The 25,901-nt window shown below is 44.1% G+C and overlaps 1 protein-coding gene across 2 annotated transcripts in view; it reads left to right on the top strand.

Annotated features, from left to right (window-relative positions):
- The window catches only part of LOC143832750 (myosin-3), a 38,597-nt gene that overhangs the window by 6,852 nt on the left and 5,844 nt on the right, over positions 1-25,901 (top strand). Inside the window, exons 10-32 of one of the 2 annotated variants that reach the window (XM_077327601.1) lie at positions 2,228-2,331; positions 2,443-2,581; positions 3,185-3,303; positions 4,821-4,970; positions 5,872-6,042; positions 6,126-6,435; positions 6,577-6,653; positions 7,166-7,253; positions 7,344-7,461; positions 8,622-8,745; positions 8,824-8,960; positions 9,859-10,114; positions 12,484-12,726; positions 13,847-14,023; positions 14,725-14,870; positions 14,959-15,049; positions 17,367-17,756; positions 18,055-18,181; positions 18,984-19,102; positions 21,413-21,609; positions 23,143-23,326; positions 23,588-23,753; positions 25,485-25,609. In XM_077327601.1, coding sequence (XP_077183716.1) covers positions 2,228-2,331; positions 2,443-2,581; positions 3,185-3,303; positions 4,821-4,970; positions 5,872-6,042; positions 6,126-6,435; positions 6,577-6,653; positions 7,166-7,253; positions 7,344-7,461; positions 8,622-8,745; positions 8,824-8,960; positions 9,859-10,114; positions 12,484-12,726; positions 13,847-14,023; positions 14,725-14,870; positions 14,959-15,049; positions 17,367-17,756; positions 18,055-18,181; positions 18,984-19,102; positions 21,413-21,609; positions 23,143-23,326; positions 23,588-23,753; positions 25,485-25,609 — 3,758 coding nt within the window. The remainder of the gene's footprint in view (positions 1-2,227; positions 2,332-2,442; positions 2,582-3,184; positions 3,304-4,820; positions 4,971-5,871; positions 6,043-6,125; positions 6,436-6,576; positions 6,654-7,165; positions 7,254-7,343; positions 7,462-8,621; positions 8,746-8,823; positions 8,961-9,858; positions 10,115-12,483; positions 12,727-13,846; positions 14,024-14,724; positions 14,871-14,958; positions 15,050-17,366; positions 17,757-18,054; positions 18,182-18,983; positions 19,103-21,412; positions 21,610-23,142; positions 23,327-23,587; positions 23,754-25,484; positions 25,610-25,901) is intronic. The other variant, XM_077327603.1, reaches the window with a different exon arrangement.

A 25,901-nucleotide genomic window follows, 5' to 3' on the forward strand; every position in this document is an offset into this window, starting at 1 on the left:
TATTGACTCGCATATAAGCCGAGGGTGGGAAATGCTCCATCATCACAGGCTCTCCCATCTAGCCTCCCCCTCCAAACAAATACAGAAAAGTCAAGAGGATGAATAGCTGCTGGTTTTTGTACCCCACTTTTCACTAACCAAAGGAGTCTCAAAGCAGCTTACAATTGCCATCCCTTCCTCTCTTGATGCCAGACACCCTGAGAGAGCTCTGACAGAACTGCTCTGGCAAACAGTACCCCCCAGGCCAGCAAACGAGAGCAGGACAATAGTACCCGAAGTTGGCAACCTACTACAACAAGTACAACAGCCACCAAACTGGGAGAATGGACAACTCTAACTACAACTTCAGTGCCCCCCCAGAACAAACCACTGAAATAAAGAACTGTAAAACTGAACATTGAAAGAATGAACTGTAAAAATCAACATTTAAAAGAAACACAAGTCAGTGCAAGCTCAGCTTGCAGTACACATTTGCAAAAGGTAATGCAACAATTGGCTGGCTGGAGCAGGCTTTTATTTCAATTACCGCATATACCCATGTATAAGCCGAGGAGGGCCTTTTTAGTGTGAAAAAAGGTGTTGAAAAACTAGGCTTATTCACGAGTATATAGGATATATTGATTTGAGTTTAGCCAGTTTGGGAAACTCATACTGGCTGAATTAGCTGCAGAACAGCTGAACCTGTTGCTGCTGATTGACAGCACAGGATCAGCTGTTTGGCTCAGGAGGCATTTAAAGGGACCCTTTAAATGCCTCCAACTGTCCCTTCCAACACAGCCTGGGCTGTACAAGAGCAGGCTGGTATTGGCGATGGTGGGCGTGAGATTGGCATGTTAGCTCCACACCCATCTCAGCTGATCCCAGCCTACAGCCAGACCCAGCAGGGCCAGAGAGGGTGAGCAAAGGGCTGACATGTCAGCTTTGTGTGCCTCTGCCCAATCCCAGCCTGCAGCAGGCCCCAGAGGGTCAGGGAGGATGGACATGGGGCTGACATTTAATAGAATCATAGAATAATAGAGTTGGAAGGGACCTCATGGGTCATCTAGTCCAACCCCCTGCACTATGCAGGGCACTCCCATTCCAATCGCTCATCTACTGTAACCGGCCACCCTTTTGCCTTCACAGAATCAGCCTCTCCGTCAGATGGCTATCTAGCCTCTGATTAAAAATCTCCAAATATGGAGAACCCACCACCTCCCGAGGAAGCTTGTTCTCTGTCAGGAACTTCTTCCGGATGTTTAGATGGAATTTCTTTTGAATTAATTTCATCCCATTCATTCTGGTCTGTCCCTTTGGGGCAAGAGAGAACAATTCTGCTCCATCCTCCATATGGCACCCTTTTAAATACTTGAAGATGGTTATCAGATCCCCTCTCAGTCGTCTCCTCTCTAGGCTAAACAGACCAAGCTCCCCCAACCTTTCTTCATATGTCTGGTCTCCAAACCCCTCACCATCTTTGTTGCCCTCCTCTGGACACGCTCCAGTTTGTCTACATCCCTCTTCAACTGGGGTGTCCAAAACTGAACACAGTACTCCAAGTGAGGCCGAACCAGAGCAGAGTAAAGTGGTACCATCACCTCCCGTGATCTGGACACGATACTCCGTTTGATACAGCCCAAAATCCCATTTTCCATTTTAGCCACTGAGTCACACTGCTGACTCATGTTCAATGTATGGTCTACTAAGACTCCGAGATCCTTTTTGCACATGCTACTGCCAAGACAAGTCTCCCCTATCTCATATTGGTGTATTTGTTTTTTCCTACCTAAATGCAGAACTTTACATTTGTCCCTATTGAACTTCATTTTATTCAGTTTAGCCCACATCTCCATGTCCCCCTTCCCCATCCCTCCTTGCAGCTGGCTCCAGCAGTCATTTTGCAGGGTCTTTAAATGTCTCCCCCGTAGTCCTGTCTGAAGCTGTGGAGAACTGGCTCTCCACAGCCTCACATGGGTCTGCTGGGGAGAAAGACCCCATCATGCAGCAGTCTTTAAATGTCTCCCCAGTAGACCCCTCTGAGGCTCACACTCGTGCTGTTCTTCGGGATTCCTTAAATCCTGAGGGGCATATTTCATGGGCCATGAGGATTACTATGGGAAGAGGAGATGGCAAAGACCTCTTCTACCGGCAATTACTTCCTCTTTTCTATCTGAACTGCAAAATGTTCTGCAATTTTTTATTTAGGAGTTTAGTGTCAATTATCCAGTATCTTCTATTTTCATTTCAGAAATGCTTCTCATTACAACCAACCCTTATGACTTCCCATTTGTAAGTCAAGGGGAGATCTCAGTCCAAAGCATTGATGACCAGGAGGAGCTAATAGCAACTGATGTGAGTACAGTAATTTATGATGACACTTACAATTAATGTAACTGTAATTGCAATTACTCACTTAATCATTTTAATAAATGACTGCATAAACCATTTTCTTGCATGCCACAGACAGCTATAGATATCCTGGGCTTCACTGCTGATGAGAAGGTTGGAATCTATAAACTGACAGGGGCAGTGATGCATTATGGGAACATGAAGTTTAAGCAGAAACCACGAGAGGAGCAGGCAGAACCAGATGGCACAGAAGGTAATGAACGCATAGAATCATAGCGTTGGATGGGATCTCCAGGGTCATCTAGTCCAACCCCCTGCAGTATGCAGGAATGCATGGTACCCACCATTCAGAGCAGCTACTTTTCAAATTGTGAGGATTATATATTTAATTATATTTTAATTCAAGATGCATGAAGCACTCCTGGAATGATTCCTATTAACACTGGAGGTTATAGCCATTCCTCTTTCTTTATAGCACAGAATTTTTTGTGGTCATCTTCTAAATAATGCTATGGTTGATAGGATGTACAGTTAGGAGACATTTTTGGGAAGAGTGACAGTGTGTGTGATAGTAAGCTGTACTTGCCTATTTAATATAGGATACTCATTATTATTATTTTTACTTCTTTTTGAGGTTTGATTATTTTGATCTTTCTGGAAATAACATCGTTAATACAAAAAGCACTTTCCCAATTTGGTCTTATGTCTAATTTGATCCATCCTGGTGATCTGAATGGCTTCCAATTAATGTAATGAAGTTTGAATGGCTTTCTGTCACTTCACACCAATTCCAATAATGCTGATTGTCCTGAAAATGCTTCCCATTTATTTGCTTTCCTATACATTTGTATTATAGAGGCTGACAAGACAGCTTATCTAATGGGTCTGAATTCTGCGGATTTGTTAAAAGCCCTCTGCTTTCCCCGAGTGAAGGTGGGGAATGAATATGTGACCAAAGGTCAAACGGTGGACCAGGTAAGTCCATGAAGCAGGCCAGAAACATTTCCGGCTTGCATGAGGAGCTCTTCCCTTAGAAGTGAGACCATGGCTCAGTCAGTGACAGAGCATCTGGCTTGCATGTAGAAGGCACCCAGTTCAATTTCCTGCCCCTCCTGCAGTTTAAAAAGGTCAGGTTATAGCAGATTATCTGAATGAGTTGTACCTGAGATCCTAGATAGCTACTGCTAGTGTATGTAGACATTGCTCACCTTGATAGATCAGTGGTTGCATTCAATATAAGTCAGCTTCAAGTGTTCATATATTCTCTCACTCAGCTAAGATATGTGTCTTTCTGTTTGTATGACCAGTTTGGAGAAATTGCATCTCAGTAGCTCCAGTGTCACCTATTCTATCTGGATTAACATTAGTGGACTGCTCTTTAGATACATTAAACTAACATGGGCCGATTCTGCATGGGCAGAAAAGGCCGGAAGGGCACCTATAAGGATGTGGGGCTAATCCCTGCATCCACATGAAATCATTGCCAGGCTGGCACCCACCTGGGCTTGCTATGGATTGGGCTCTCAGTAGCCCTGTGCTAAAGGAACATGGATAAATCCACATTCCCTCTTCCGTTGTGGGGCTACTGAGATCCCGGTCTGTGACAGGCCCATGTAGACAGGCTCCTCCCTGTTCTATGGAGGCTGGGAGGGGACAAAAAATGTCCCGGCCAAGCTTTGTGGTGCTTTGCGGTGCCATGGGGTTGACCAGGTCTTAAAAAAAAAAGATTTTTCAGGAAGGTGGGATTGGATTCTCATGCAATCCCATCTTCCTGCAAAATAAACCCCCTGTTCCCCCCCCCACGGCAGAACCTGTCCATTGTGGCTGTGTCCCTTGGGGGGGGGGGTACATTTCAGCAGTGGACCAGGTGCCCTGCTGAAAGCTGTGAAGAATGCAGCTTTGCAGCACCGCATTGGCAGTGCCCAGAAAGGCACTGCTGTTGCCAGATTGCCATGGAGGTACAAAGTAGATTTAGATAGGCAGTAATTTCAGGAAAGCAAGATTTAAATAATAGATACATGACTGTTGGCTCATTCACATACACAATCAATAATGCACTTTCAGGCTTCTTTCAGTGCACTATGCAAATGAATTTTAGTGAGAAACGTCAAAATGCACTTGCAAACTTTCATGGAAGTAGACTGAAATTACATTATTTAGCATATGTAAAAGCACCCAGTATTTACAGATCACTAACATAAACTGTGGATCCCCAGCATCTTCTTTCTTTTTAATTTCCCTCTGACCTTTAGATTGGCAGTCTTGTGATAAAGCAGCTTTTTCTACCCAACCCTCTCTTATCTTAGAAGAAGGAACACAGTGGAAAATGCTCTAGTGCTTCCTATCCTGGTGTTACTGATCTAGGGTCACATTTAACATGGTTATAGTTGGGTCACTCCTTCTACACTAGGTAGAATCACTAACTTCCATACAATCTCCCCCTCCCCAAATAGTACTGATATTGAACTAACTGTTTGGATTGTGGTCTGCAGGTGCACCATGCTGTCAACGCCCTTTCCAAATCAGTCTATGAAAAGCTTTTTTTCTGGATGGTAGCCCGCATCAATCAACAACTGGACACAAAGTTGCCCAGACAACACTTCATCGGGGTTTTAGATATCGCAGGCTTTGAAATATTTGAGGTATGTAGAGCCATTGCAACATTAAGTCTTTTCCTTCAGCCCTCTGCACTCAGTACAGACCGGACTTGGCAATGCCAGGAAAAATACAAAGGGGTTGGTTGGTGCCTCCACAAGCACTGCTCCACTCTCACCCAGTCCCTTCGTGCTCAGAACAAAGAAAGCCCCATGTTCTTGATATGTATGGTAGCATGTTAAATATATGTCTTCTATATACTATTAACCATGTGTGGCTCCTATCTGGGAAGGCTCAACAGGTTTTTCAGCAAACTCAGGGCACTCCCCAGGCTTGCTGAAAATCTGAAATGTTTAAATTTTACCCTAAGAAGAATAATTTATGGCTGTTAAAAAAAACAAAAACAAAGCACTGCCTTGCTCCAATAGCTGGGGTTGGGAGCTGGGGCAGAGCCCTGAAACCTGGTGGCTGTGGACAACAAGAGGCACTTTGGGCCCTGCCGTAGCAGTGGTGGACCCTGGAGTCACTCCACACCCTTCCACTACAGTGGCTCCAGGCTCAGAGCGGCTCCCAGACACTGGTGCCAGGAACCTCCACTGCTGGGCTCACAGCAGCTGGATGGGGCAGCTGCCGGCATCCTGCAGAGCGAATTGGCAGCACTGGGGGGAGAGGTTCCTCCCTCCACAAGTATCACACGTCCATACTTGTTTTCATTATATTACCATAAGACAAGAATGAATAAAAATGTACATCCTTTATAGCCACAGCTTTGTCCCAACCCCAAGGAGGCTAAAGACATCAGGGAAGAGGTTCTCCAGGTGCAGAGGGCCCTTTGGCTGGTCCCTTGAACATCAGTTCTTTTGCCTCAAACAATGAATGAAAACACTGCTTACCTGCATACCTTTGAGTCCAGAGTGACAGTATTTACGCAATGTATTCCGGTGTTAGTTCAACAGCCTGGAGCAGCTGTGCATCAACTTTACAAATGAGAAACTGCAACAGTTTTTCAACCACCACATGTTCGTACTGGAACAAGAAGAGTACAAGAAGGAAGGAATTGAATGGACATTCATAGACTTTGGGATGGATCTGGCGGCCTGCATTGAGCTTATTGAGAAGGTAGACTTAAATATGGGCTCATAAATATATATTAATTTCAGAGACTACTTGACATTAAAGTATTTGCTTGTTTTTCAATTTAGCCAATGGGCATCTTTTCCATCCTGGAAGAGGAGTGTATGTTCCCTAAGGCCACAGACACATCCTTCAAGAACAAACTCTATGACCAGCATCTTGGAAAATCTGCCAATTTCCAGAAGCCAAAACCTGCCAAAGGCAAGGCTGAGGCTCATTTCTCCTTAGTCCACTATGCAGGAGTTGTAGACTATAATATTACTGGCTGGCTGGAGAAGAACAAGGATCCCTTGAATGAAACAGTTGTGGCCCTCTATCAAAAGTCATCAATCAAGATTTTGGCTAATCTTTATGCTACCTTTGCTTCTCTGGAAGATGGTAAGTTGTGGATCACCTGTTTTGTCTTTAAATCCTTTTGTCACACTGTGGCTTAAGACTCCATCAGCACAGATGTGCAAGGTCAGCAGTGGGGCTGGCCCATGTACAGACACCTGATTGTACTTGTGTCCTCTGATCTAGCAGAATCAGGTGGTACTAAGAAGAAAGGAGCCAAGAAGAAGGGGTCTTCTTTCCAAACTGTCTCTGCCCTCTTCAGGGTAGGTAGCATCTTTTTAAATAACCTCCTTCAGATTAGACAAATGGTAATTGTTTTACCAGAAACTATGGCATAGTTGTTTATGTGAAATACTTAGCTCAAATGCATTTTGTAGAAACAATTCCCATTATTTGGGTAAACATTTATATAGATATTGTCAACAACAACATATTGTTAGGTGAAATGACTGAGGAATGAAACTGTAAGATGTCTGGAAAAGCAACCATCCCTTGCTCCGTGTTGGGATGGTTTTCTCCTAATGACAAAGAAGAGAGATGGTAAAGATTTGCCTGAAGAAGGGGGATAGCACCCCACTCCTCTTGGACCACAAGTCTATATTTTTCTTTCAAATGCTTTAAAATAAACTTGAAAACATCTGTAAATACACACACCCATCCTGTTATCTGAATAATCTGAGAAACACAATGATACAGCTTTGAGCTACAGAATGTTTGAAAACACACACACACAAGAAATTACAGATAATCTGAAGACATTTTGTCCAAATTGCAGGAAAACTTAAACAAACTGATGTCCAACTTGCGGACAACCCACCCTCATTTTGTGCGCTGCATCATCCCCAATGAAACCAAAACTCCAGGTACCTACAAATGTGTCCTGTGAATTTTCAGGAAGGTTTCAACAGACTATAAGGAATGCTTAACTTCTGCCATGTTCTCCCATCCTGTAGGTTCCATGGATCACAGGCTTGTCCTGCATCAGCTGAGATGCAATGGAGTGCTAGAAGGCATTAGAATCTGCAGGAAAGGCTTTCCCAACAGAATCTTGTATGGGGATTTTAAACAAAGGTCTGTCAGCTTTGTTTGTTGTGACTGTGTCAATTTGCACTGAATCTTGCTAAACGAAGACTGGCAGTGAAAGGTCCTTATTTAGAAATCTTTGCATTTGCCCAAGAGCTTTGTTTAGCATCACAATTTGTATTTCATTTACATATAAAGACAGGAAAGACCTTACAATATCTAGATTAGATCACTATAGATCACTCCTAATCTGACAAATCTGCTTGGTCAGATTAGAAGTCTGCATTCCTAACTACTACATCAAGCTGGCTTTGTGGGGCAAAGACCGTTTATGCACTGGAGGTTTCATGCTGGGCTGCAGGCTGGAGGTTTAGTCATGGCAGGTTGCCCCACCACTTCCTGCACCCACATGGGGGAGCATTTGGCCTGGTGCACTTCATCAGCCCCCAATCTGTGCTCCTGACAGGGGGGTGGGGCAGTGAAGTTCCCAGTGCATAAACGGTCTATCTGGGGCTTTTTTTTGTTTTTGTTTGCAGGAAGGTGGGATCATGTTCTTGTACAATCTCACCTTCCTATAAAATGACAAATCCCTGCATCATCCCCACGCACGGTGGAACTTGTCCACTGTGGTTGCGTCCCCTGGGGTGACACATTTCGTGGCAGACAAGGTGCCCTACTGAAATGTGTTTCCCCTGCGGACACAGAAACCTGTGGAGCTCTGCAGCACCATAATGGCAGCACTCTGGAGTGGTGCTGCCAGTGCGGAATCGGCTCTTGTTTGCCAGGGCTTCTTTTTTTGGGGGGGGGGAGGGGGTTAATAGCACGCATACTTTAAGTGGAGAGAAGTAGGAGAAATTGGGCCTTGCTATTTTATCTGGGCGTGCTTTTGTTGGGCATAATTGTAAGTCACCTCGAACCAAGAGGGAAGATGGAGTTTAAATGTTTAAATAAGTGGCATAGAAATGTTTTAGACTAGAGAACAATTGTATATTGTAATGCTGCTTTGCCCTGGCTCTGTTGTTGGATACACAGCTTCTCTTTAACATTTAGTATAGACTAGACAGAACTGATCAAGCCATAATCTTGTTTCCTGTATCTAAATTATGACCTAAGCTGTCAGAGGTAGCTAAAACTGTCCCAGTGAGACAAAGCTGCTTCTTTGTCCTCATTTTAGTGCTGCAATGGATTATTTCTGTTTAACTGAACAGGTACCGGGTGCTGAATGCGAGTGCTATCCCAGAGGGCCAGTTTATGGACAGCAAGAAAGCCTGCGAAAAACTCTTGGGATCCATTGATATTGACCACACGCAGTACAAATTTGGACACACCAAAGTAAGCTGCATGCTGTGTTGAGAACTCAGGTAGACAGACAAAGCAAGGCTGCTTTTCTACTTGGCTTTCTCATTTTAGGTCTTCTTCAAAGCTGGGCTGCTGGGCCTTTTGGAGGAGATGCGAGACGATCGTCTAGCTTTGCTCATTACTCGTACGCAGGCTGTGTGCCGAGGGTACCTCATGAGAATGGAATACCAAAAAATGGTAGAGAGAAGGTACAATGCTATTCTTTTCTATGGCACTTACTGATTTGTTTGGTTTACACTGGGAATCTCTAACCCTTCAGATGTTCAGCCTTCCCTCTTAAGCTTCCTCTGAAGGATCAGCTGGAAGAGCAATGGAAAGCACTGGGAATTAAATTTCCATTTCTCCTATCTTCTCAGTATTTATTTATTTATTTATTTATTTATTTATTTATTTATTTATTTATTTATTTATTTATATACCACCCTCCCCGGGGGCTCAGGGCGGTTTACATAAGAACAAACAACAATACATAAAACAATCTATAAACATGTGAATAACTTTATAATAATAAGTAATGGTTGTAACCGTATAACAATGTAACAGTATAAATAATATAGACAATACAGCAATGCAACAATACAAACAGCATGTTGGTGGAATTCTGAGGGGGGTCAGGGGGGGAGCAGGGGCCTTTCAGTCGCTGTTGATTGCATCTGGTCTCAACTAAATGCCTGGCGGAAGAGCTCCTTTTTGCAGGCCCTGCGGAACTGTTTAAGCTCCGTCAGGGCCCTGATCTCCTCCGGGAGCTCATTCCACCAGGTGGGGGCCAGGACAGAGAATGCTCTGGCCCTGGTTGAGACCAGGCGGACTTCTTTAGGGCCAGGGATCCTTAGCTGGTTGGTGGCAGTGGAGCGCAGAGCTCTTTTGTTGTACCTGTATGATTGAATCATGTCTACTGAAACTGAAGCATTCTGTACAATTGGTCTTCAGATCTGAGTTAAGGGATCATGTTTGTTACATAGTCTAATTGAGCATTTATTGGTGCTTTAAGGAGGGTCTTACTTAGCCTTACTTAGACGATCAAAACAAATGTCACAACAAACTTGTATCCATAATAAATAATTGCATGGGCTGTTTCCTTTCCAGGGAAGCAATCTTTACAATCCAGTACAACATTCGCTCATTTATGAATGTTAAGCACTGGCCTTGGATGAAGTTGTACTTCAAGATCAAGCCACTGTTAAGAAGTGCAGAGGCAGAGAAGGAGATGGCTAACATGAAGATAGAATTTGAGAAAACCAAGGAGGAGCTTACAAAATCTGAAGCCAAAAGGAAAGAACTAGAGGAGAAAATGGTGTCTTTGCTGCAAGAGAAAAATGATCTGCAGCTTCAAGTGCAATCTGTAAGTTATTGGTCAGCATACTTTTAATGGTGACTATCTAGAAGTCTCAGGGAACAAGGCAAAACTATAGCATCATATATATGTTCTTGCAAAGAAGTTCTCTCAAAGCTTTCTCAGCCCCACCTCACAGGGTGTCTGTTGTGGGGAGAGGAAGGGAAAATTGTTTGCAAGCCACCTTGGGACTTCTTTGGGTAGTGAAAAGCAGGGTATAAAAACCCAGCTCTTCTTTTTTGCTGACTGGGCACCATCCACTCTAAATAGCGGCCGCGGCTCGGCGCGGCCGCCGTTGACGCCGCGGGGGCGCCCAGCGTTGACTCGGCTCCAGGCGGCGTCATCGGGGCCGCGCCGGCGCGCGGCTGCAGAGGGGCGGGGCCGCCGGCCTTTATAAGGCTGGAGCAGGCGGCCCCGGCCTCATTCCGCGCCAGCTGCTCGCCGAGGACAGATGCCCACCCACCCTCCCTGTTTTTGTTCTGTTTTTAAGTTCGTCGCAGTCGCGGATATGCAAGGTAGGGAGCCTGTTGGCAGGGAGCCCGCCTGCGTGCAGGACTCCCTGAGGTGGGGGGGTCTCCTTAAAGAGACCGGCATTGACCTGGGCGCGGCCTACCCGGCTGGGAGGCCAGGGGCCCGGGGAGCCAAGTGGCGAGGGAACAACAATGGAGGCGGACGCCCATTGGGTTCCTCGCGGCCGCTTCCCCTGAACCCGCGGCAGAAGGCGTCCCATCCTCCCGGCTGGGAGTGAGGCGTGGAGCCCGATGGCCGCAGGTCGGTACAAGCAGCCGGACGGCTGATGGGGTCAGGCTCCCTTACCTACATATGGCCAACCCTCGGCTGGGGGTGGTCTGTCAATAAACGGCTGCGGCCAAGTTATATGCCAAAAGCTGGAGTCGTGTCTTCGCTGGTTGAGTCGCCACCTGCCAGTCAAAAAATAATGCTTTGTTGGAAGGCCATTTGCAGCTGTTAGAGTTTAAGCACAAAATTTCTTAAAAGAATAAAGAGAAGAAAAGCAAACTTTGTCTAGAAAGGCAAGAGAAGAGAGTCCTAACTGTGTAACTGTTCTGTTGTACATTCATTCTGTCTGTTCTGGAGGCGAACAGAAAGGAAGTATGCTCAAAGAAGCAGGAAGTCTTCAAATGAGCCAATCAGGACATAGGAGGCTATTTGAAAAATATCAGGAAGTTCCCAATCTAACTATGCTAAATACATATCTCCGATGCCCTCTGTAGGATAGTCTTCAGATGTTTTTGAATCATGCAATCTACAGTTCTTGTATATTCCAACAGTAACATCCTGTAGTACTGTGTTCCATATCCTTTCTTGATCTTTTCATTTTCCTTCATCCTTCACATGACTTCGACTATCTGTCTCAATAATCACGCCAGTCTAGGAGTCCTTTGATAAGAGCTTTGACTTCTTCTGTCCCTTTCTCTCTCCCCAGCAGGTTCTGCTGTTTGAGTTCTGACACACTGTTCCTTATTCATCTGCACTATTCATAGACAAACAGCTATGGGCATTTGGGGTGGGGTAGGTTATTTTATGGAGATTAACATTTTTATTACAGCAGTACATATAGACTATAAGCCACTGGGGGCTCCTTTTAGGGGGCAAAGGCAAGGTAAAAATTGGTAGAGCTATAACCTGTGAAAACCTTGAATGTCAAGCTAATATTATGAGTGCAGAAACTGGCACAGCCAGCAGTAACCCACTCTCACCTTTCCTCTCTTTCACACATACTCCATATTCCAAGACATGCTAAAGATGATAAACAGGTGTATTTATCAATCTTGAAACTTTACAGAGACTGTCCTTGCTCATGCTGGCACCCAACATCTTCCTGCCTGTTCTTTATACTTTTTATTTATCTTTTCTTCTTCTGTGTTTTTCTTTCCTTTTGCTTCTTTCCTTTTGTAGCAGTGACAGCATCAATCTTAATGTTCTAATGCCTCTGAAACTAATGTTTTTTAAAAAAACTACCAAAGTTTAAGAAGCAGAATGGAAGTGGAAGAGAGCAGCCTAGTAGTGAGACACAAACTGGGATACCATGTCTGGAAGCTACAGAATGATAAAAACTAAGGGCTGGGTTCAAATAGCTACTTAGGAAAACCTACAGACTTGTGCGTAGTCAGTGTGATTATTTATTTGTGAATTCAGGAGACTGCTGTGCCTTACCTCAAACCATTTTTGATGCCTGCCATGAGAGGCTCTTGCTTGAGAAACTTCTTACGGCCCCCTGGAGCACACAAAACTATTTTGCATTCTGAGGATAAAGTTTAACTTGAGCTAGCTGCCACTAAGATTAAAGTTTAAAGAAAGGAGAATACTACTTTTTGTTGTTGTTGTTAGTTAACTATCATTTTATTTTCCCTGATAAGGAAAGTGAAAATTTGGCAGATGCTGAGGAGAGATGTGACCAGCTGATCAAAACCAAAATCCAGCTGGAAGCCAAAATTAAGGAGCTGACTGAACGAGCAGAAGACGAAGAGGAGATGAATGCTGAGTTGACAGCCAAGAAGAGGAAACTGGAAGATGAATGCTCAGAGCTGAAGAAAGATATTGATGACCTTGAGCTCACACTGGCCAAGGTTGAAAAGGAAAAGCATGCCACTGAGAATAAGGTATTTTTTAATATTGCCTTAATACAGTAATTTCCACTTTCCAGTTTTCAAATGATTAAGTATAGAAAATAACAGGCCTGGTTCTTCAAATTGTCATGCAACTATTAGGCTCACCTTGCCTACCCTCTTTTTTGGCTGGTTGCCAACTCTAGGAAGGCTGCAAAAAGGTTTCTCTGGGTGATCACAACCATCACCAGATCATTGTACATGGCGGCCTGCTGTGAGGATCCAATTCCAGGGCCTTGCCTCTGTGTCTCCCACAGCCCAGCATGTGAACACTGTGGGGACAATTCAATACAGTGTACACCCACAGAAGAAAAGCTGCTTGCCAAGCTCCCTCCCCTCACCCTGGGTCTTTCCCTTGCACTGGACTAGAATTTCTGAGACAGGGGATTCAGAGAACCACTGCCAGATACAAATTATAAATGATTTATTAACAAGTTTTATAAACATATCTTTCGCACAACACAGAGTTAAGAAAAAGAGTTAAAAGAAATTGGGTGAAATACAATCCTTCTGACCCTCTGCTAAAACATATCCTATAGTAGGCACCTTTTAAAAGAGGTTACAAGTTCTTAGCGAATATTCATCAGCTCTCCTAGCAGCCACATGGTCCAAGATGGCTGCCCGCTTGCTCTCAGTTCTAAACAATCTCCTTCAATTGTTAGCAAGCAAAAAGCAGCTTAAATCACCTTCTTTGTCCCATCCACACTGGGGCATTCTGGGAAGAAGAAACTCTTCTCCCCTCCCAGATATCTGCCTCCAGAAAGAGGTAGCAGTTGTGAGACCTCCTTTGTTTTCTGGCTAGATCAATTAGCATTTAAAGGAAGATGAGCAAGTGATTAATGTTGCCCTCTCCTCTCTCCAAAGCTCAGAGAACAACACCAACAAGTTATGTGTTTCTTTGAAATAGTCAAGCAAGGGAAGGGGGGCATTTCACCACATTGGGATAAAATGGAGGAAGGCAAGAACATTATGGCGTAACTCTTGTATCTTTGAGCAGGCAATAATGGTAAATTTAAATGTGTGAGAATCTCTTAATGGACTATGTGATGGGATTGACATGGATGTTTTTACTGGTCCCCCAGGCCATCAGCATTGTTTATTTGATGTATTGTAGGTTAAAAACCTAACAGAAGAGATGGCAGTTTTGGATGAAACTATTGTGAAATTAACGAAGGAGAAGAAAGCCCTCCAAGAGGCTCATCAACAAGCTCTAGATGACCTACAGGCAGAAGAGGACAAAGTCAACACTCTCACGAAAGCCAAAATCAAACTGGAGCAGCAAGTGGACGATGTAAGAAAACTCATTCTAGTGGCCCCAGACTGCAACAAACCATTCAAAGTTAACAACACAATTGGCTGAGGTTAAGTCCACAACCAAGTGGAGCTTGTATATATTGTATTCAAATGAGTCTCCTGGCAACCTGAATTCTGGAAACCAATATGGGGAAAGTATACTTTAAGATCCTTGAACTGGAAGTAGATCCTTTGTACCTTCAGGAGAATCGTAGAAGAATAGGCTATCTCTAGTTTTGCATTGATTATTTGAGGAGAGAGGGGGATTTTTCTTGCTTTTGGCTTCCCAGCCTCATCAGGATATAAACTAGGAGTGGGGTGGGATCATCAGCTTGGTGTAATGGTTAATAGTGGTGGCCTGTAATCTGGAGAATGGAGTTTGATTCCCCGCTCCTCAACATGCAGCCAGCTGGGTGACCTTGGGCTAGTCACAGTCCTGTCAGAGCTGTCTCAACCCCACCTTCCTCACAGGGTGTCTGTGGTGGAGAGAGGAAGGCAAGGCAATTGCAAGCTATTTTGAGACTCCTTTGGATAATAAAAAGAGGGTTATAAAAACCAAGTCTTCTTAAATGCTTACACCTCTGGTGGCAAATGTCAAGTCCCCCTGAGGAAAGCTCACTTTGCTGTTGTGAATTCTGAGTTAAACACAAGTAATGACTGTCATTTATAACCAGACTGTTATTATGCTTGCATTTGCAGTTGGAGGGCTCTTTGGAACAGGAGAAGAAAATCCGCATGGATCTGGAAAGAGCCAAAAGGAAATTAGAAGGGGACTTGAAACTTGCCCAAGAATCCATAATGGATCTAGAAAATGATAAACAACAACTGGATGAAAAACTGAAGAAGTATGAACTGTGTACATTGTAGAAGCATGTAAAATTTAGGTTTAAAAGGCGGCCTTTTAATTAAGCTGCCTCTCTGGTTCCTTTTCAGGAAGGACTTTGAGTACAGCCAGCTGCAAAGCAAAATTGAAGACGAACAAAATTTGGGCATCCAACTACAAAAGAAGATCAAAGAACTGCAGGCATGAGTTGTTTCCCCCTCCATACTTAAGTTTTCACCCCAGGTCATTTTTATTTGGTAACAATTAACAGATCTGAGATGATGCAAAGTGTACTAATGTCTCGCTTGTGAAACTGTTGAATGAAGAGATAAAGACAAAAGTTAACGAGGGTTGAGGTAAATATGGGTTTCCACCAGCTCCTTAAATCTAGACAGCAAAGGCAAAAGAAAGGATCACAGAGCTTCCATTTTCAGTCACTTTCCATGCAAGGCAAAGAAACTGCAATGCTTGGAAACACGTCTGGTTTTAGATGAGCATCTCTGGAGCTGGGCTTTTGCATAACTGCTTCTTATCTCCTTTTATATCCATCTCAAATGTCTCACTCTGACCTCTAGAGCTCTCCATGGAATTGCCTGTTAAATTGTTCTGTGGCATGCCATATTTCTGCAGGTGACTTTTGCTCCTCTACTCCTACTGCCTTCTGCAGCCCCATTGGATTCTCCTCCCTTCTCCTTCTTGCTTCTTAACCCTGGAACTCTACCTCTACCTCCCAGTGCCTACCAATTCATACATTACCAAATCCTTGTGTCCACCATGATGTCTTTGTATAAAACATAAAATGGGAGGTTTGTGCCTCCCAAATGCAAACAGGGCAGATTCTATTATGACTGTTATTTATTTATTGTATGGCATATGCGTGATGTAGACAGGAGATTGTCTGGCAGCCAGGCAAGAGAGGTTTGGAGGTGGTTTGCCATTGCCTGCTCCTGTGCCATGACTCGGGTATTCCTTAGAGGTCACCCTTCCAAATGCTAGCAAGGAAAGAGCCTGCTTAGCTTCTGAGATCTGATGGGACTGGGTTTGTCTGGCCTGTCCAGCATTGCTCATAGAGAAGGGCTTCAGCCTTTCTACATGATACCATTTTTTGCATCTTGTAATGGCCACAGTTTGCTGAGCTGTAAATATTCATTAACATACCTGGCTACACGTAATTTCCACAGTGGAGTGAACAAGAGCAGTTTCAGGACACAAATGGCCCTTATCCATACATGTGACAGTTACAATTAAATTCAAGTTTGTGTGCATTTGGGAGGCACAAAATTCCAACGGGACATCTGAGAGATTTTGTGGCAAATACCAGTTCTCTGGAACATGTGAACTGCCCTTGGGGCATTCTTTTTCCCCCTTTAAGATCCTTCCTCAAAATGACCTTTTTCTGTAAAGCGTTTGACTTCATCCCAATATGGATCTAAGTTTCAATACTTGCCAGTATATGGGCCCATATTCATTGGTCTTTGGTCTCCCTCACTTTGTTCTATGGATGTGACAACCCCCCCCCCCCCCACTATGGTTAGGATTGAGATTTTGATAAGGGTATAAATACCAGTATTTATGATATTTGTGTTCCCCAACACCATTTCAAGATTCAGTTTGAATTTTTCTGGGATTCTGAAATAATTCAGGCATTATTCTCTAAGGAAGATGGGGACTGGGGGCTAGATGGGCTATTCTTTTAACGGTGGCACCAAAATTATAGGGAACCTAGTGCTGCCTATCCACTAACACAGCCTCCCTCCAGTTTCAAGCTAGAAGGCCCTTGAAAAGGGGTCCTGCCATCATAAATGAAGAAAGTAGGGAGGGAGGGAGGGAGAAGGAGCCAGCCAGAGTTGCAGCTTTGCTAGACCCCATGTCTAGCTTGCTTGGGCCAGGCACTACATTCCCAGGGCTGGGACAGATATTCTCCTTGCCCCTCCCTCCCATTGCCTGAGAAACCCAGGAGGGGAGGGGAGAACAGGCCTCAGATCCCTAAAATACTAGTCTTGGATATTCCAGATATTCCCTGAAATAAACGGACCTGGATTCTAATATTCTTGAGAATCCTGAATAACACTCTGGATACTGGAAAATCAATAAGGGTTTTTTTTTGGGGGGGGAGGGTTATATTCAGACTAGATTTATCTGAGTGCATATCCCTACTTAGGGTTGCTAGCTTTAGGTCTTGAAATACCTCAAGACTTTGGGGTTGAATCCAGGAGTGGGTGGAATTCGGGGCAGGGAGGGACCTCAGTGGAGCATAATGCTACGGTGTCCACCCCCCAAAACAGCCATTTTCACCAGGGGAACTGATCTCTGTCACCTGCAGACGAGTGTAAAACCAGGGGATTCCCAGGTCCCACCTGGAGACTGGCATCCCTAGCCCTACTACTTTCCCCCACTGCTTATTTTGAGTTCCTTGGGGGCAGAGATTTGTCTTTTTGAAGGTATGCATTATGAAGCTGTGTAAAGTTATATGCATCAAATGTTAGGGAGTAATGAAACTGTCTTTTCTCCTGAGTAGGCTCGCATTGAGGAGCTGGAAGAAGAAATTGAGTCTGAGAGAGCAACTCGGGCAAAAGCAGAGAAGCAGCGGGCAGACCTGGCCCGTGAGCTGGAAGAGATCAGCGAGAGGCTGGAGGAGGCTGGAGGGGCTACCTCTGCCCAGATAGAAATCAATAAGAAGCGGGAGGCAGAATTTCAGAAAATGAGGCGTGACCTGGAGGAGTCTGCCCTGCAGCACGAAGCCACGGTAGCCGCTCTCCGAAAGAAGCATGCTGACAGCACTGCTGAACTCGGGGAGCAAATTGATAACCTGCAGCGTGTCAAGCAGAAACTAGAGAAGGAAAAAAGCGAGTTTAAAATGGAGATTGATGACCTGGCCAGTAACTTGGAGGCTGTTTCAAAGTCAAAGGTATTTGGAAATGGAAGAAAGAAATCCAGACCTAAATGCAAACGAGCCTTTGTGTGCTCAGACATTATAAACTAGGTTTCCTAGCTGGAAATACCTGGAGATTTTGGGGTGGAGCCTGAGGAAGAGGGAGGGGAGGGACCTCAGCAAGGTATAATGATGGAAAGTCCACCTTCAGGTGACTTGATCTCAGTTCTCACCCCAGCAGATCTCTAGATGCTACCTGGAGGCTGGCAACCCTATTATAAATGCAAATGTATAAATGCATAATGCAGACATACTGTTACAACTCCCTTCGCAGGCTAATCTAGAGAAAATGTGCCGTACCTTAGAGGACCAGCTCAGTGAACTGAAGGCCAAGTCTGAGGAAAATCAGAGGACTGTGAACGATCTAACCATGCAAAAAGCTCGTCTGCAGACTGAAACAGGTACCCCCCCCCCCAAAAAAAAAAAGAAGGAGAGAGAGAAAATAGATTTGGGATGGGAGTACTAACTGCAAAAAGGGACTCATTCTGGGTTCTTCCCATCACTAGCTACAACCACAAAGGCTTTGAGCAGACATGACCTGTCAAATCTGGAGAGGAAGATGCATAGCACAGTGCAGTCTAAATGCAGAGCCTGAAGTTGTCCTAGGTGACAAAGGAATAAATCAGTCTACACAGCAAAAGTTTCATGATTAAGATGCTTTCAATGTAAGCTGGCTAGAGTTAGGGAGAATCATTGGGGCCATCAGTCTCTAAGATTATCGATGGAGTAAGTTGAATAACAAGCTGTAAAGAGACATGACAAGAAAACAAAACAAAAGAGTAAATCATTCTGGTTTAGCTCTTAATAGGTACTCAGGCCAATTCTAGCACTGGCACTGTGAATGCCAGGAACCAGTCCAGGAACATGCTGAGTAGTAACAAAGAAGAGTATCTGGGGGCTGCATGCATATTAGAGAACAGAAGCGTAGATGACTTACACTCTGCTAATTTGTATTTGTGGTGTAACCTGAAAAGTGGGGACTTTTGTCCTTCTCCACAATGAAATATATCAGCTGCCTTCACACTTCAGACACGGCTCTCACCCTGGGAACTTTCTGCCAATTCCTCTTTGCATGATGCACTGGTGCAAACTCCTCTTTGACAGATTTCAGAACTTGTTTTATAAATTATACCTGTGACAGACAGACAAGCAGATAAATATTTTATCATGAAGAAAATGAGAATTTGTCATCTTTGATCAAAGGTGAACTGGCACGACAACTTGAGGAAAAAGAGAGCATAATCTCACAGCTTTCCAGAAGCAAGCAAGCATTTTCCCAGCAAATAGAAGAACTGAAGAGGCAGCTAGAAGAAGAGACCAAGGTATTTATATGAGGACAGTATACCAATTTGCTTGGGAATATGGACACTCATTTCACTACAAAGAACCCACCACCAGAACAGGGAGTTTCAGATTTCACCAGTGAATGCATTATAGTTCAATATTTGTAGTAGTACTTTGCCCAGGAGTTCTCTGTGCAGCTTAACACACATTGAAAAGGGTGATCCAACAGCAGTGATGCTTGCACTTCCAAAAGACTTTTGACAAGTTACCTCACGAAAGGCTCTTGAGTAAATATAGCAGTAATGGGAAACGAGAACAGGGCCTTTTATGAATTAAAACTGATTAAATAGCAAGAAGCAGGCCATAGGAATAAACTGAGAGTTCCTGCAATGGAAGGATGTATGCAGTGGCATTCCTCAAAGACAGGTATTGGGACCAGTGCTATTTAATGTATTCATAAATGATTTGCAATTGGAACTGAATGGTGTAGTAGCCAAGTTATTCAGGATGCTGAAAAACAGGTGGATTATAAAAGAGGTACAGGATGACATCTCTACATTGGATAAGTGGGCAGCCACATGGTGAATGAACTTCAATGTGGGTGAGTGTAAGGTGTTGCATACTGCAACCAAAATGACTGATATTAAGTTTATGCTGTTTGAATCTGAAAGAGATCTTTGGGTTGCTGTGGAAAGCTCAATGAAATGTTGACCCAGTGTGCCACAGCAATGAAAAAGGCATATTCCATTATAGGAATTCTTAGAAAAGTGAATGAAAATAAATTGGCCAACCTTTAAACATAATAAAGTTGGCTCTCCTCGGAAGTGTGCCACCAATAGGGAGAGAGCATTCCCCCAATGAGGGCCAATTGCGCTTATCTGTCCTATTCTGCTTCCTGTTGCTTGCTGGGTGGAAGAGGTGCTGGCCACACATAAAGTCCCTGCTTCTGGTAAGTTGGTCCATCCTCAGTCTCTTCCCATGCTCCGTCTCCCACAGGCAAGGGAGGGAAGCCAGCTGCTTCCTTTGCCTCCTGTGTTAGTCTTAGTTTTTAGTTCTCTGCTGGAAGCACAGATGAGCTGACAGGAAAGCAGAGAGAATCAGTATTTAAAAAACAGAATGCCAAGGGACAGACAGAATGCAATGATTGTATTGACTCAATCCAATAAATCAAGGATTCATTCAGGCAGTGCAAGGGTATCAGAAGAAGGAGCAGGTCACAGGTACCTGCAAAGTTGTGCCCACCACCCAGGCCTCCCAACCCCAAGTTAATATAGGCTGACAGCAGCCTCTTAGTTCTCATTGTGTGATGATTCACAGGCTTCTGCAGTCAGCAACTATCATGCTAACCTGGTGTGGTGTCTTTTAGACTGGAGCTCTCTTTCAGCACATAGCTGGCATTACTTAATTGGCTCAGGTGATCCAGATGGGCTGGGAGCTGCAGGTGGAGGCATTCAGAGGAATGAGGAACTTCTGCAACAACTTTGGAATCTAAGCCTTGGTTTGTCTGCAGCCCCATTCCCTCCTGCTGGTCAGAGCCCTCTGCCTGTTGAACATCTGGATAGGCTAAGCTCTCATCCAGCTGAGGCTTGGTTAAAGCTGGGAGCTCCTAGCAAGGCTTTTCCTCTGAGGAGGGCCTCCCCTACCCTACCTAGCCTGACCTTTGGGAGAGGTGGTAGCCCACCCCTCCACAGCCATCCCCGTGTGACCCAGCCTTTAAGAGAGGTGGGGGGGATGGGACACTCTTGTGGGAGGGGGTTGAATGGTCAGCACCCCTCCAATGCAGGTTTCTCCAGGAGAACTGGTGCCTTCCTTCCCTCCTGCTTTCCTTTTCTCTCTTTCATCCTGCCTTTCTCTCTTCCATCTTCTCCTTTATCCTTCCTTTATCCTTTTCTCCCTTTCTCCCTTTTTCTTTCTTTCATCCTCTCGCTTTCTCTTTCCTCCCTCCATGTCTCCCTTTTCCTTCCTTCCCTCCTTTCTTGTTTTCTCCCTCCTTCACTCCATTCCCCTCCCCCTTTTCTCTCTTTATCACTCTTTTTTCTGTCTTTCATCCTTCCTTTCCCTTTTTCTTTTTCTTTCATCTCTTTCTCTCATTCTTTCTCCCTCCCTCTCTTTCTCTCTTCCTTCCTTTTCCCCTCTATCTCCCTTTTTTCCTTCTCTTTCACGCCTTTCATTTTACTCTTGCTTTCTCTCTCCTCCTTTTTCTCTCTCTTTCTCCTCTGCCTCAGCCTCACAATAGTTTTGCCTGGGATTATAATTTGAGGGGTTACACAGGACACGAGAAGCATTGTGGATTGTTAAATGTGTAAGCTCATCTGCAAATGAAAATGCAGCATGCTATAAATTCATAGGCAAAGAATGCATTGGCCCATGCCTTACAATCTGCTCGCCATGACTGTGACTTGCTCCGGGAACAATATGAAGAAGAGCAAGAAGCCAAGAGTGAGCTCCAACGGGCCCTGTCCAAGGCCAATAGTGAAGTGGCCCAGTGGAGAACCAAATATGAGACTGATGCCATTCAACGTACAGAAGAGCTGGAAGAGGCCAAGTAAGTCTTGGAGCAGAAAAAGATAGGATTTGGGAGCTTTATTATATTAATTGGTATTCACACTATTGTAAATTCAGCTGGTCCAGAATGCGGCTGCCAGGTCCTTACGAGGACCCCATGGAGAGTGCATATTCAGCCTACTCTGCAGCTGCCGCTGTTAAATTCTTGATCAAGTTCAAGGTACTGGTTTTAATCTTCCAGGCCTTATGTGGTCCAGGACGTGTGTACCTGAGGAACTACCTCTCCGAGTATGTCCCCTGAAGAGCACTGTGCTCTGTGAATCCCACCTGCTGGTAGTCCTCAGCCCCCAAATGGTGCAATTGACCTCGACTAGAGCTGGAGCCTTTTTGGTTCTGGCTCCAGTCTGGTGGAATGAGTTGCCAGCTGAGATCTGGGCTGTATTGGAATGGTCAAGTCCCAAAGGGCCTGCAAGACAGCACTCTTCCACCAGTCACATTGTTGAGGCCAATCTAATGCACAACAAGACATCAGAAAGGCCCCTCCCTCTTGTTTTTCCACCTTCCCCTCCACCTGAAATCTAGCTATAAAATCAAGGTCCATAAGGTCAGAGTTGGAGGACTCAGTAGGGTTTAATTAATTACATTTTAATTTGCTGATTATAAATGTTTTTATATTTACTTCTGTATGTTTTTACTTTTGTAAGGCACCCTGAGTCTGTTGCCAGGGAGGGGATGCCAATAAATCTAATAATAGTAGTAATACCTCATATTTCAGAGTGGGCACATCCTTGAAGATGCAACATGAAGATGCAACATTTATCAATACAGTGATATTTGAGGGTACAAAACAATGAGGGTGGGGAGAAGACATTTTCACATAGTTAAGGGACATGCAGATCTACATACATGTCACTGAACCTTACGTGGAAGAAAATTCACAACAATTGCAATATACATACAACCTTCTCCTTAGGTTCATAGTTGGGTGGAGGGGCTGTCTGATTGAGGGGAAACTGACTTTGCATAATGCCAATTGGCTGGTTCTTGCATTAGTTATGATACTTCCTCAGCCATGACACCTATCCCTCTTCAAGCAGCATCCCATTTTGCAAATGATAGTTCCAAACAACTTTTTTGTAGAATAAACATATTGTTCCTTACTGCTGATTCATCAAAGTGCACTAGAAATGCAGGAGTGGAGATTTTACTCTTTGCTTTGAAATGCCTTCTAGAAGAAGAATACCAGATGGCACAGCAATAATTGAGCAGTTCTGGGGTGCCAGCTCTGGGTTGGGAAATACCTGGAGATTTTAGGGGTGGAGCAAGCAGAGGGTGGGATTTGGGGCGGAGTGGGACCTCAGTTGTTATGGAGTCCACCCTCCAAAATAGCTATATTCTCCAGTGAAATTAATCTTTTCAGTTTGGAGATGACCTGTGATTCCAGGGAATCCCCAGGCCTCATACACACGTAGTTTTGCATCCTTATGCAGTTCTGCATTTTGTCTCTCAACTGCATTTTCCTTGTGTAGCCCTTCTGTGACATGGTTATTCTTGTGTCCCTAACTTTTTTCAGGAAAAAACTTGCCCAAAGGCTTCAAGAAGCTGAGGAACAAGTAGAAGCTGTGAACTCCAAATGTGCTTCCCTGGAGAAAACAAAACAGAGGCTGCTAGGTGAAGTGGAGGACATGATGGTGGATGTTGAGAGAGCAAATGCACAGGCGGCTGCTCTGGATAAGAAGCAAAGGAATTTTGATAAGGTATGCTTGAACCACTGCTCTTCTCTTTCTAGTAGCCTTCATTGTATACGTATACGTATACGTATATGTATACATATACATATATACACACACATATATATACACATATATACAGTGTATATATACAGTGTGTGTGTGTGTGTGTGTGTGTGTGTGTGTGTGTGTGTGTGTGTGTGTGTATGTATGTATGTATGTATGTAACCTTAGCAGGTATATAAGTTCCAGTATCAATTCAGTAACCCAATCATATTCAATATTAAGATTCTGGCAGAATGGAAGTCAAAGTATGAGGAGAGCCAGTCCGAGCTGGAAGGGGCATTAAAAGAAGCTCGCTCCTTGAGCACAGAACTCTTCAAAATGAAGAATGCTTATGAGGAAACACTGGATCAACTGGAAACAATCAAACGAGAAAACAAGAATTTACAGCGTGAGTGCCTTGTTTTGCTCTTTCCCTTGATATTATGACTCCAAGAATAATTCATAATCCAGAGATAGTCTCAGGCATAACCAAAGCTTACTACTTTCTTTCTAACAATCTATATATCTTCGTTGCGTGACAGGCAGAAATTTCATGCCATTCTAACTCTGTGCCATGAATATTGGGGCTTACTGAGTAAGTATTCATCTTGGCTTAGCACAAAACAGGATTATAGGGTAAATAAAATATTTTATTTTTAAAAAACAAACAGGATTAGGGTCAAGCATTAGGAGGGGACTCAAGGCCTCAACTAGGCATGATCTAGCCATGAACCACTGCAGAGCTGACTGGGGCATTTTTTGTCCCTTCTGGGACACTGTAGGAGGGGGAGGAAAACCCTCCTGGAAGGCCTGACTCTTCCCCTTCCACATGGGGCTGCCCTGTGATAGGCCCTGTTGGTGCCCACAGCAAAAAAAGGAACACAGAAATATCCGCATTCCCTTGCCATGGGGCAATGGAGGGCCTAAAGTAAACCAGGCTGGGGCAGCATGGACATCATGTGGAAGCAGGGATTAGTTCTGCTGCCACACAAACACCGACCTGGCCTCCCCCCCCCCATGTGGACAAGATCAAAGTATTTTCCAAGTTAACTGAGCTAACCGAGGAAAATTTGGGAGACAGTGAAGCTACTTATGTCTACCGCCTCAATTCATAAGAAATAAATTAAAGGTTGGGAAGCATATTGGATTCCATATTATGTTATGTTGAAAGGATTATTTGCAAGTAAAAAAAGAATCTTTGTTATATCTATTGGTCTGCTTTTAATTATACTTAGTAATGTAAGGAGCTCTTCATTTTGTATTTATTATCATGTATGAAATAAAAAATAATTCAAACAAGAGGCTGGGTGGGAGACCAGCAATAAGTCCCAGCAATATTAAAAGTACAATAGCATCCATTCTGGGCCCTGATTCAAAACACACCACCACACACATATATATTATCTTCCAGCTTGGGTAATTTGAATCAGGGCTCAGAATAGATGCTATTTCACTTTAAATTGTTGGGACCTTTTGCTGGTATCCTACCCACCCTTTTGTTTCACAAGTCCAGCTACTTATAATGGAAGAGTGCCCTCTAGTGTTAAGGTCATTGCTCACTAATGTTTTCAGAAATGATCTTTTTGTTCAGAGAGATTGCGAATACTGGTGTGACAACATAGAACAGATTATCACAATACTAGTTGGTCCACACAGGCCACGAGTTGTCAACCTGCGGCCCTCCAGATGTCCATGGACTTCAATTCCCATGAGCCCCTGCCAGCATTCGCTGTCAGGGGCTCATGGGAACTGTAGTCCATGGACATCTGGAGGACCGCAGTTTGACTACCCCTGACACAGGCAGACTGGCCATCAATGGGAACGTATTCACATGGTCCTATATCATCCACAAGCCAGTTCATGATAGGTACAGTTTTCTAGAATTCAGTGACTAGGAAAAAAATGATCATGACTGCAGGAATTGCTACTGATTGTGTCAGAGATTCCTTGGATATTTCCATATCGCAATGCATACCTGGGTATAGTTGGGATTTCCTTCACATGCAAAAAAAAGCATTATACAAATAGGGCTGGTGGGACGAGGGCGATTTTTAAAAGCTGGCTGAAGAAAATACCCCTCTCAGCTTTTCACGTGTGCTTTTTCAGTGACATTTTCTATGCATTTTTTTTAATGATCTAGAGGAAATAGCTGATCTGACAGAACAAATTGCTGAAAATGGCAAAACTATCCATGAACTTGAGAAGGCCAAGAAGCAGATAGAGGTGGAGAAATCTGACATGCAGATGGCTCTAGAGGAAGCAGAGGTAAGGTATCAAGTGAAGGAAGGGAACATATATGCTCATTAGCAGCCATGCTTCTATCCAGCCCATTTGGTGGGATTGGAGGTATTGATTCATTCCAGTCACATTGAACCTGATTTGAACCTAGTTTCTTCCTGTTTGCATGGTAGATGGGCCCTATAGTGTGACTGACCCTGAATTAAAGTGTAGTTGTGGGCATCTCCCATGCCTCATCCTGCCTACTGTGTTGGGAAGCTTCTCCAATGAACTTCCATTTAACATTTATGCATTAACTACCTAAGAAATTTTCCACATT

The sequence above is a fragment of the Paroedura picta genome, chromosome 3, assembly GCF_049243985.1.
Source record: "Paroedura picta isolate Pp20150507F chromosome 3, Ppicta_v3.0, whole genome shotgun sequence".
NCBI classification, from domain to species: domain Eukaryota; kingdom Metazoa; phylum Chordata; class Lepidosauria; order Squamata; family Gekkonidae; genus Paroedura; species Paroedura picta.